Source organism: Ochotona curzoniae, unplaced genomic scaffold (assembly GCF_017591425.1).
Source record: "Ochotona curzoniae isolate NIBS_2020 unplaced genomic scaffold, NIBS_Ocur_1.0 contig_1, whole genome shotgun sequence".
Classification (NCBI taxonomy): domain Eukaryota; kingdom Metazoa; phylum Chordata; class Mammalia; order Lagomorpha; family Ochotonidae; genus Ochotona; species Ochotona curzoniae.
Window position 1 is genome coordinate 1293325 of NW_024464918.1, and position 11797 is coordinate 1305121.

Here is an 11797-nt window from a genome sequence, read left to right on the forward strand (position 1 = left end):
TAAGAAAATTTCTGGAATTGTTAAGTTATGATGAAACTTTCTATACAACATTGTCTATACTGAAATTAGTTTCTTCATTTTATTTAAAATTAATAATAGAATAATAACTGTTGTCAGCCATAAGAAACATGAATTATAAAAGACTTACAGAAATGTAATACTAAAAGCAGCTTTCAACTTTTCAAAGAAAACCCGTGTGTGTGTGTGTTTGTGTGTGTGTCTGTGAAAAAAGAACAAAAATTCAACAGATGACCATGGAGTAACTGTTCCCTTACGGGACACCCATTCCTGCAATACTGACTGTATTATGCAAAATGCATGCAGAATCTAATTAAGCTGATTTGCTCACCATGAACACAAATTGTAGTGTCTGGCCCAATGCTTCTTGGTTTTTAAGATTTATTCATTTTGGGCCCGGCGCGGTGGCGCAAGTGGTTAAGTCCTCGCCTTGCACGCCCGGGATCCCATATGGGCGCCGGTTCTAATCCCGGCAGCCCTGCTTCCCTTCCAGCTCCCTGCCTGTGGCCCGGGAAGGCAGTTGAGGACGGCCCAAAGCTTTGGGACCCTGCACCTGCGTGGGAGACCCGGAAGAGGCTCCTGGCTTCGGATCGGCATAGTATCGGCCCGTTGCGCTCACTTGGGGAGTGAATCATCGGATGGAAGATCTTCCTCTCTGTCTCTCCTCTCTGTATATCCGCCTTTCCAATGAAAAATAATAAAAATAAATCTTTAAAAAAATTAAAAAATAAAAAAAAGATTTATTCATATTTATTGGAAAGAAAGATTTACAGAGAGAAGGAGAGATACACCTTCCATCTGCTGGTACACTCCCAAAATGGCCACAACAGCTGGAGCTGAGCTGATCCAAAACCAGGAGCTTCTTCCAGGTCTCCTAAGTGGGTGCAAGGTCTGAAGTCTTTGGGCCATCCTCTGCTGCTTTCCCAGGCCACACGGAGGGAGCTGGATGGGGGGGGGGGGGGAGTGGAGCATCCAGGACATGAATCAATACCCATGTGAGATCTCGGTGCTTGCAAAGCGAGGACTAGCCAATTGAGCCATTGTGCCAGGTACTAAAGCACTACTTTCAATTGAATTCTAATTTAGGAAAAAAAGAAATAAAAGCTCTGTTTTGTGGCATAGTGGATGAAACCATTATCTGTGATTCTGTCTTTCCATATGGGTGCCAGGTGTGACTCCTGGCTACTCCAATTCTCTTTAGAATGTGACTGAAAAACCAGCAGAATATTGTTCAACAGAGTTACTGGCTCAACAGGCTAATCCTTCACCCTGTGTTGCTGGGATCCCACGTGGGCATCAGCTCATGTCTCAACTGCTCCACTTCCTATCTAGCTCCCTGCTCAAGGCCTGAGAAATCAGTGGAAGATGACCCAAGTCTTTGGGACCCTGCACCAATTTGAGAGACCCAAAAGAGACTCCTACCTTTGGATCAGCTCAGCTCTGGCTGTTGTGACTATTTGGGAAGTGAACTAGCGGTGGGAAGACCCTCCATCTGTAAATCAGCATATCAAATAAGATAAATAAATAAAACTTTAAAATTGCTCAAATACTTGGGTCCCTGCAACCATAGGGGGAGATTCAGTTGAAGCTCCTGGCCCCTGACTGTCTCAGCCCAGCTCTGATTGTGCCACCACTTGGAAAGTGAATAAGCAGACGAGATCTCTGTCTCTCATTGTCTCTTGGTCTTTCTCTGTAACTCCACCTTTCCAATCAATCAAACTTACAAAGAAATAAAAAGCTTTGAAAAAATCAATTATGCTGTACACTTAAGCCTTGTGCATTTTACTATATATATATATATATATATATATATATATGTTGCTAAAACTTTTATCTGTTAAAGAGTCATGATTAGCTCCTACTGGCAATATCTACGCTAAATAAATACAGTTTTCTCAATTAAGAAACCTCAAATGTGGATCATCAAGGGGTGATATGATAGCCCCGCGGCTACCAGCAGCCTTTGTGTCTTTTACGTTTGTTTATTATGTGTGGACAGTCCTCATTTGTGGTTTCCGTAATTACTGTCCCACGTGGCTGTGTGTACACTAGCCATGCCCGAGGCGTGTCTAGCAGCAAGGAGCAGGTAAAGAGGGAAGAGGAGACCTCTTCCTGGATCAATCATTACCATTTACCAAGTCTTCTTACATGTCTCCTATAAGGGTTGAGCAAACATCTCATTGACTACAACCTGTCATGTGTCCAAGTTTTAACCGCCAATGATGTGGAGAGAATGGCATCTTTTGATTAAGTGTATTAATGAAGCAAATAAAGTTGGACTCTGAAGAAAAGATGGAAGGTGAATGGATATTGCCCCTGCGTTTTTTATTACAGGGGTCAATACTTTTAAGGCTGAAAAGCCAATATCATTGCCATGCTATTTCACCTCACGGGACACATGCAAGCGACAGTTCTTACAACTTAGAACGTCAGTGAAACTTTTTGGAAATAGAATTAAAACGATTACTCAAAAACCCTCATAAGTTAAGGAAGATAATCACACTTATGCAATCATTTAAGTGAAAACAAACCTGAATAAAGAACAAGAAGAGCAAGACCCAGACATTTCCACTGCACAAGTTCTGGTCCCTTCCTGGGTGGAATGCAATGTGAGAGAAGGAGCATCACAGCTCAGGTTTAACAACCACTAAGAAAATTCACAATGTTCTCAAAGCTATTCTACAAGTGATTGTAAAACTAATGACCTCAGACGTATTTGAATGGTAAGTTTGAGGAGCAATCATCTTGACATGATCATAAAGTAAACACCATCCCAGCTCAAATTTTAGCATAACTTTAAAAGTTCATAATCGGTTACAAAACACCTAAGCTTTGAACTTACCAAACGATGTATACAAGGAATAGAGCGACTATTTTAACTACATGCTGAAATCAAAGTCATTACTATAGTTTGCGTGCTCTTCCATTGCTATTTTGGGGGAGTTGTTCTGCAAATTAGTGAAAATCGGCTTCATGAACTTGAACTCACCAGTCCCACTCCCTCCACTCACACACACCTCATACTGGTAGCTCTGCGACAGCGTCCCCGCCCCGCCCACGTCCACCAGAGGACCCACACCACCACACCCAGCCCCGGCAGGGAAGAAGCGGCCCTCGGCCACAGACACCCCACACCCTGACCCCACCGCCACAGCCCCAGCCCCGGCCCCGCCGCGCCCACACAGCCGCGCGGCCACCAGCGCCAACACAGACGCCAAGAACAGAGAAGACACCGCCGCCAGCGCCACCACCAGCGACACCGTCAGCGCCTCCGCCTGCCCAGCCTCGCTTCCCAAACCCCCCACACCCGCCTGCCCCGCCTGCCCCGCCGGCGCGTCGGGCCGCGGCAGGTAGGGCTGCGAGAAGCCGTCCACCAGCAGCACGTGCAGCGCCACGCTGGCCGAGAGCGGCGGCTCGCCGTGGTCGCGCACCTGCACCAGCAGCCGCTGCTGCGGCGCGTCGCGCTCGCTCACAGGCCGCGCCGTGCGCACCTCGCCGCTGTGCGCCCACACGCCGAACAGCCCGGGCTCCGTGGCCTGCAGCAGCTCGTACGACAGCCACGCGTTGCGGCCCGAGTCGCCGTCCACCGCCACCACCTTGCTCACCACGTAGCCCGCCTCGGCGCCGCGCGGCACCAGCTCGGGGCACGCGCCCGCCGCAGAGCCGTTGCGCGGCGGGTACAGCACGCGCGGCGCGTGGTCGTTGGCGTCGCGCAGCACCACGCGCACGCGCGCCTCGCCGCTCAGCGCCGGAGACCCGCCGTCCGACGCGCGCACGCCGAACTCGAAGGCGCGCAGGGTCTCGTAGTCGAGCGCGCGCAGCGCGAACAGCTGCCCACTCGCCGCGTCCAGGGCCACCAGCGCGCCCACGTCCACCTGCTCCTGTCCCTGTCCCTGTGGCTGCTGCGTTGCCTGGTCTTGTGTGAGCAGCGAGTAGGTGAGCTGGGCGTTGGTGCCCGCGTCCCTGTCGCTGGCGCTCACGCTGCCGATGTGCAGCGCGGGGCTGTTGTTCTCCAGCACGAACAGGGTGTACAGGGCCTGGCTGAAGGTGGGCGCGTTGTCGTTGACGTCGGACACGTGCACTGTCACGTTGTGCTGGCTCTGCAGCCTGGGCGTGCCCAGGTCAGAGACGGTGATGGTGATGGTGTACTGGGCCCTGGCCTCCCTGTCCAGGGGCCCGTCTGTTACCAAGGTGTAGAATTTCTCTACAGATGGCTTCAGGACAAAAGGGAGATCTTCCTGGATGGAGCACAGCATTTTCCCATTACTCCCGGAATCTCTGTCTCTAATCCTAAAAACAGCTACCACAGTCTCTGGTGAATTTTCTGCCACTGGACTGGTTACAGATGACATGATCAGTTCTGGTGCGTTGTCATTGATATCTGTCACATCAACCACAACGGTACATTTGCCAAACAGTCCTCCACCATCTTGGGCTTTAATAGTTAGGGTATAAGTTTGGATTGCCTCATAGTCCAACTGGGCTTTCAGAAGAAGATGGCCAGAGGCTGAGTTGATTTGAAACGTTTGGAGAACTCTTTCAGTGGGGTAAAACAACGTGTAGACTACTTCCCCATAACTTCCAGTGTCCAAATCTGTAGCTGATACGGTGACAACGACCGAACCGGTGGTGCTGTTCTCGGGTACCTGCACCCTGTAGACGGACTGCTCGAATTCGGGCGCGTTGTCATTTATGTCTACCACTTGAATGCGCACCCGGGTGGTTCCGGACTGGGGAGGAGAACCGCCGTCCACGGCTGTGAGTGTTACATTGAGCTCTGACATCTCCTCTCGGTCCAACACTTGATCCAGTATCAGCTGGGGAACGATGCCTCCCTCCCCATCACCGAGGACGTTCACGTGGAAATAAGCATTGGCGCTAATGGTGTAGTTGCTCAGGCTGTTAATTCCCACGTCCGGGTCCTGGGCGCACTCCAAGAGAAAGGCCGTCCCTGGCATGGCGCTCTCCGGGATTTTCAGAGGAATCTCTCCATGTGGAAATGCCGGAGAGTGATCATTGATGTCTGTGACCCTTAGCTCAGCAGGGACAATCTCAAAAGGCTGTTCCAACAACAACTGGAACGGCAGCACGCAGGGCTCTGAGGGGCCGCACAGCTCCTCGCGGTCCAGCCTCTCATTTAGAAGTAAATCCCCGGTGAGCAAATCCAGCAGCACAAAGTGCAGGTGCGGGTCTGAGACAATTCTAGCACCCCGGGCAGACAGCTTCCCCACATCCAGCCCCAAGTCTTTTGCCAGGTTGGCCAGAGAGGTGCCTTTTTCAGTCTCCTCGGCCACAGAATACCGGAGCAGATCCGCGCCAGCCCAGGACATCCCCAGAAACACACAAAGAAGTAGGACTTGCCTGTTGGGCGCTGCCGCCTGCGCTCCAGCCTCCATTCCTCCCGGTGTCCGTCTCAGAAACACTCCTTCTTGGCCTCTACCCGTTCAGGGAAATAATAGCTACCGAATCCTTAAAATAGTGAAGGGTAACAGCTATGAAGGAGGGGCGCAATTCCCCGCTGTTCCTTCACTCCCTCGTCATGGCTTCCTCCTTCCTTTCTGTGGCAGGTCGCTGCATCACTTTGCTTCCTTGGCTAATTTTTTCTCTTTTTAGTCAACAGCGCCACCTTGCGTCTAGTGGATGTTATTCCCATTCTCAAAAATAGAACAGAAAAATGGCGAGATCAGAGGGACTCCATGGCCGAAGTGGCTTTTCTCAGTCTTTGTTGTTTTGTTCCATCTAAGTGGCTTTTCTCAGTCTTTGTTGTTTTGTTCCATCTTTCCCCTCAACGATCACAATAACGCCAGTTAAGTAGGGGTATAGCACTTTCCTCTCTGATATCTGAGACCACATGGAAACAGATATGCTCTCTTAAATTCAGGGATAGGAAATTAAACTCTTACGCCCCACTCAAATCCCAAGAGAATCTGAAGAATACACTCTCCTCTTGAGTCGTTTTGATAGTTCTGAGTTGTTTGCTTCGCGCCTCCAGGGTTGAAAAAGTCTTTCCAAGGTCCACCTTAGTGCAGCCACAGACTCAGCTATGACCACTTTTCCATTTTCCTTTGATTAATCGTTTGTTCAGGTCCTGATTCCTATTTTAGTAATTTGTGTTCTATTTAAGAATGGATTTTGCATAGTTCACAAATTTCTGTACTCAAAAGTTTACTTATGCGAGAAACGCAGAGAGACCCCATTCACTTATTTGTTCCCCAAATGCTGAGAATCCTGAGCCAGAAATTCAATCCAGGTCTTGCACGTGAGTGGCAGCAGCCCAATAGCTTGAAGGATCACCATTGTCCCCAGGACTGAGTAGTAGGAAGTTGGAGTTAGGAGCCAAGAATGAGTTCCAGTGCTCTGATGTAGAAGTGGGCATTTGTAAGCATTTTAACTGTTGGACCAAGTGCCTGTCCATTCAAGTTTCTTGGCATATTTTCAGCATATCATTTGTATTTAGTTATATGTATGCTCTCATTAGTAATGCTAAGAACTTGAGCCGTTACCTGCTATCTTCCAGGATTTGCATTAGTATAAACTAGCAGTGGGACTGGTATTCCAGTCCAGGCACTCTGATTAGGATGTAGGTGTCCCAAATTGTGTGTTAGTTTCCTGGTCAAAAGCCGGCTCTTAAAGTTTCTCACTTTTCGGAGATTTATGTGTTTACAAGCCAGAGTAACAGAGACAGGTGGGGATGAGATGGCAGAGACAGACTTTCCGCTCACTGAATCAATCCGCAAATGCACACAGGGGCTAGGGCTGGACTGGGCAGAACGCAGGAGCCCCCAAATCCTCCCAGGCTCCCATATGGATGACTGGGTTCAAACACTTGGGCCACTACACTTTGCCACCCAGGCACAACCGCCAGGAAAATAACAAGCACTTCCACATGGGACAATGTGGACCACCTGATGAGCCTCACAGGCCTGGCCTCCTTAGGCCTGCTATGTCTTATTTTTAAAGAACAAGAGTCAGAAATTAAATACCAAACCATTTATTATGGACAAGCAGTCACCCATCGACCAACTCTTTTTCATGTAACAGGAATCGAATCACTTAGAATAAAAGAGATATTCTACTTTCTGAGAAAAATTACCTATTTTAGAAAACAAGACCCAAGTAAATACTGGTTCGTTGACAGTAAAGACACGAGTGGACATAAAACAACATAAAGGCAAGGACTTACATGATTAAAAATCTTGTAGAGCTGAAAGTTACCATTCACAGCAGGGTCAGACTCATGGTAAGCACAATCAGAAAGTCCAGAACATGGTTTGCTCAATCATAACAAAAACATCTTTTTTTCAAAAAGCAGAAAAAGCTAAAACATCAGAACATTGAAAACATTGGTGATTATAACCAATGCTTTCTTTTTTTTATAGTATCCAGCACTGCGCCCTCCTTTCCAGGTGGGATGCACATTCTGACTCAGACAATATAACCAAAAGAAAATCTGAGCAATACAGTATCTCGGCATTTTAAAACACATGCATGTGAAATGCCCAAGGAAACTAGAGGAAAGGTTAGAGAACTCATGAAGCTGAAATGGCAGCACACAAGTATATACGGAGGTGTGGATAAGCACCTTCTATCCGTGACAATGAAAATAATAGAAACATATTTCCCCCATACTTAGATTTCTAACCAACAACAGAGTGATGTTTAAAGTTGGAACTTTCATTACTTATGTCTGCATTCTCTCCAAACAGGTTGGGGATAATCGGCTTCATGAACTTGAACTCACCAGTCCCACTCCCTCCACTCACACACACCTCATACTGGTAGCTCTGCGACAGCGTCCCCGCCCCGCCCACGTCCACCAGAGGACCCACACCACCACACCCAGCCCCGGCAGGGAAGAAGCGGCCCTCGGCCACAGACACCCCACACCCTGACCCCACCGCCACAGCCCCAGCCCCGGCCCCGCCGCGCCCACACAGCCGCGCGGCCACCAGCGCCAACACAGACGCCAAGAACAGAGAAGACACCGCCGCCAGCGCCACCACCAGCGACACCGTCAGCGCCTCCGCCTGCCCAGCCTCGCCCCCCAAACCCCCCACACCCGCCTGCCCCGCCTGCCCCGCCGGCGCGTCGGGCCGCGGCAGGTAGGGCTGCGAGAAGCCGTCCACCAGCAGCACGTGCAGCGCCACGCTGGCCGAGAGCGGCGGCTCGCCGTGGTCGCGCACCTGCACCAGCAGCCGCTGCTGCGGCGCGTCGCGCTCGCTCACAGGCCGCGCCGTGCGCACCTCGCCGCTGTGCGCCCACACGCCGAACAGCCCGGGCTCCGTGGCCTGCAGCAGCTCGTACGACAGCCACGCGTTGCGGCCCGAGTCGCCGTCCACCGCCACCACCTTGCTCACCACGTAGCCCGCCTCGGCGCCGCGCGGCACCAGCTCGGGGCACGCGCCCGCCGCAGAGCCGTTGCGCGGCGGGTACAGCACGCGCGGCGCGTGGTCGTTGGCGTCGCGCAGCACCACGCGCACGCGCGCCTCGCCGCTCAGCGCCGGAGACCCGCCGTCCGACGCGCGCACGCCGAACTCGAAGGCGCGCAGGGTCTCGTAGTCGAGCGCGCGCAGCGCGAACAGCTGCCCGCTCGCCGCGTCCAGGGCCACCAGCGCGCCCACGTCCACCTGCTCCTGTCCCTGTCCCTGTGGCTGCTGCGTTGCCTGGTCTTGCGTGAGCAGCGAGTAGGTGAGCTGGGCGTTGGTGCCCGCGTCCCTGTCGCTGGCGCTCACGCTGCCGATGTGCAGCGCGGGGCTGTTGTTCTCCAGCACGAACAGGGTGTACAGGGCCTGGCTGAAGGTGGGCGCGTTGTCGTTGACGTCGGACACGTGCACTGTCACGTTGTGCTGGCTCTGCAGCCTGGGCGTGCCCAGGTCAGAGACAGTGATGGTGATGGTGTACTGGGCCCTGGCCTCCCTGTCCAGGGGCCCGTCTGTTACCAAGGTGTAGAAATTGTCTATGGTGTGTTTCAGAAGAAAGGGTAGATGTTCTTGAATGGAACAAAATGTTTTTCCATTGTCTCCAGAGTCTGCATCTGAAATTCCAAAAACAGCCACTAAGGTCTCCGGGGAATTTTCTGGGATCTCACTGATCAGTAAGGACATGGTCAGTTCCGGTACATTGTCGTTGACATCCGTCACTACTACTTCCACGGTGCATTTTCCCGTGAGACCCCCGCCATCTGAGGCTTCAATTTCCATTCGATAAGACTGAATTTCTTCAAAATCCAATAGTCGTTTTAATCTAATTTCCCCCGTGGCTGGGTTTATTTCAAAGGCCTGAATGATTTGGGTTGAAGCTTGGAAAAGTGAGTAGGAGTGTTCCCCGAAGGTCCCAGCATCTGCGTCGCTGGCGGCGACAGCAGCGACCAGCGAACCTAGCGGGCTGTTCTCTGGGATCTGAACCTGGTACAGCTGCTGAGCAAACTCGGGGGCGTTGTCGTTGATATCCATGACCAGGATGAGGACCTGGCAAGTCCCAGTCCTCGGAGGCACCCCACCGTCCAGCGCCGTGAGGGTCAACCTGAACTCGGGCTGCTCTTCCCGGTCCAGCGCCCTGTCCAGCACCAGCTCCGGGTATCTCCAGCCATCGCTGAGGTTGCGGGTGAGGAGGTGGAAGTGGGAACTGGCGTCGATGGTGTAGGTCTGAACCGCGTTGCTGCCCACATCCACATCCTGAGCTGCTTTCAGAGGGAACAGCGCCCCGGGACGGCTGCTCTCCGGGATCTTGAGTAGGATTTCCTTCTCTGTGAACTCCGGGGCGTGGTCATTGACGTCTTGGAGCTGAAGTTCACCTTGGATAAACTGCACAGGGTTTTTCAGTAACACCTGGAAGTGCAGTAAACACGGATTCGTGTCACCACACAATTCCTCGCGGTCCATCCTTTCTTTTACAAGCAAATTTCCGCTCCTCTCTTCCAGCTCCAAATACTGTTTATTCCCTTTGGAGAGAATCCGGGCACCCCGCGCGATCAGCTCCCCTGCTCCCAGCCCCAGATCTTTTGCTAGGTTAGCTATAAGAGAACCGCTCTCCCTCTCTTCCAGAATGGAATACTTGTGGGCCGCGCTGCCCACCTCCCACAGTAGTAATGAGAAAATAATGGCGGTCACTTGCCTTTTCTGCAGCGCATTTGAGAGCGGAGTCTCCATTGTTCCTCCGGGGACAAAGACTGAAGGTGCAGTCTTCAACAATAGCACACACAAAAAATAATGCTTCACGTAAACTCAGCTAAATTTAGTCACCTTGAGTTGCTTTCATTGACTGACGGGAGAATAGGTACCTCTCTGAAGCTTTTTGTCTCCAGCAGTGTGAAAGGTTTCCTTTTCAAGCTGCTAAAAACTGCTTGGCTTGGAAGGAGTCGCTGACGCTGGAGACGTTTTACATTTTCTTAGCCTGCAGCGCCACCAAGCGTTCTACTTTACAACTTCAGATAATTTTCATTTTAAAACAAGTTTGTTAAAACAACTGAAAGGCATTGCTTGATTTTTTAAAAAAGATTTTTTTAAATTGGAAAATCAGATTTACAGAGAAGAGACAGAGAAAGATCTTCCATCTGCTGGTACAGTCCCCCAAGTGGTCGCAGTGGCCAGAGCTGAGCTGGTCCAAAGCCAGGAGTCAGAAGCTTTTTCTGGGTCTCCAATGCGGGTACAGGGTCCCAAGGGTTTGGGCTGTTGTCTACTGCTTTCCCAGGTCACAAGGAGGGAGCCGGATGGGAAGTGGAGCAGCTGGGATACAAACCAGCACACATATGGGATCCTGGTGCATGCAAAGCAAGCACTTTAGCCACTAGGCAACCATGCCGGGCCCTGTTGCGTGATTTTTAGGTCACAGAATGTTAAAAATTCCCCTTTCCCACCTGTTATGAAGTCTTGTTCAGGTAATTAACAGTAGTTGTGAAATCACAAATAACTTCCAGGCCTATTTTCTCTTAAAACTCTGCTGAGGTAAATTCATATCTACTTAGTATCTCTCCAGATAATACCAGTAAGTTCTTCCTCTTGGGGAATTTACACTACAAAAATACTCATTTGTTTTTGTTAAGACAAGTTTATGGTTTTTAAAATTCTACTCCCAAATTGTAATGTTCCTATAACTTCTCAAATAAACTTAAAAGGTGATTTCTTGTCAGCCTCTGGGCCTCTTGGTAAACTTTTTCCTTTATAAACCGACTTGTACAATGCCTAGCAGAGTTTTACTAGAATTTATTAGACTAGTACAATACCCATTTCTTTTATTAAAAACCAGTATATGCTCAGAATTCAATGTCTTTTCTACAAGCATGAAGATAAGGGGCAAAACTCTGTTTTCTGGGGAAGAGTTCTGATCTACCTTCGCTGGCCCTGTCCCTGCACATATCCTCGGGGACTCTGGGGATGGGGTTATTGGATAAACTTCATTGCTGCAAAGGAAACCATGTGGCTGGGGCAAGAATAGCAGGAGAAGCAAATTCCCTCCAAAGAACAAGGATCCTGTTAGAAGGAACCCAGAGTAAATCTCTGTGAATACAAACAGTAATTAGCTGGAAGTCATCCTTTTCAGTTCACTTGTATGGAAGCAAATCACAGGCAAATATATTTTAGGTAAGCCTAGTTCCATTTCAGTTAAGAATGGACATAAAATATTCACTCTATTGTCATGTAAATATAAATTGCCTATAGGCAATGGAAAATATCTTTTTCATAAAATGTGACAAATATAACCTACGCAAATAAAACCAAATATGGACTAAAGTGTGGGAGCAAGGAATTTGTGTTTGTTAAAGACAAATGCTTAAACAGTA

At 50.0% G+C, this 11797-nt stretch overlaps 2 protein-coding genes across 7 annotated transcripts; both read right to left on the reverse strand.

The window, feature by feature from the left end:
- Positions 1–2897: 2897 nt before the first annotated feature.
- LOC121145221 (protocadherin beta-7-like) lies at positions 2898–5414 on the reverse strand. The gene has a single exon (XM_040964325.1). It carries the CDS (start codon positions 5412–5414, stop codon positions 2898–2900), a length of 2517 nt encoding a protein of 838 aa, XP_040820259.1.
- A 2038-nt stretch (positions 5415–7452) lies between these two features.
- LOC121145917 (protocadherin beta-17-like) lies at positions 7453–10166 on the reverse strand. 6 transcript variants are annotated; one of them, XM_040969081.1, is made up of 3 exons: positions 8682–10166; positions 8076–8648; positions 7453–8039 (listed from the first exon to the last, which is right to left on the reverse strand). In XM_040969081.1, the coding sequence occupies exons 1-3, from the start codon at positions 10164–10166 to the stop codon at positions 7656–7658; spliced, it is 2442 nt and encodes an 813-aa protein (XP_040825015.1). In that variant the 3' UTR covers positions 7453–7655. The 6 variants fall into 6 exon arrangements, with proteins under 6 accessions (XP_040825015.1, XP_040822908.1, XP_040824281.1 ...); XM_040966974.1 differs by having other exon boundaries at positions 7453–8648; XM_040968347.1 differs by having other exon boundaries at positions 7453–8054; positions 8100–10166.
- Between the last annotated feature and the right edge of the window lie 1631 nt (positions 10167–11797).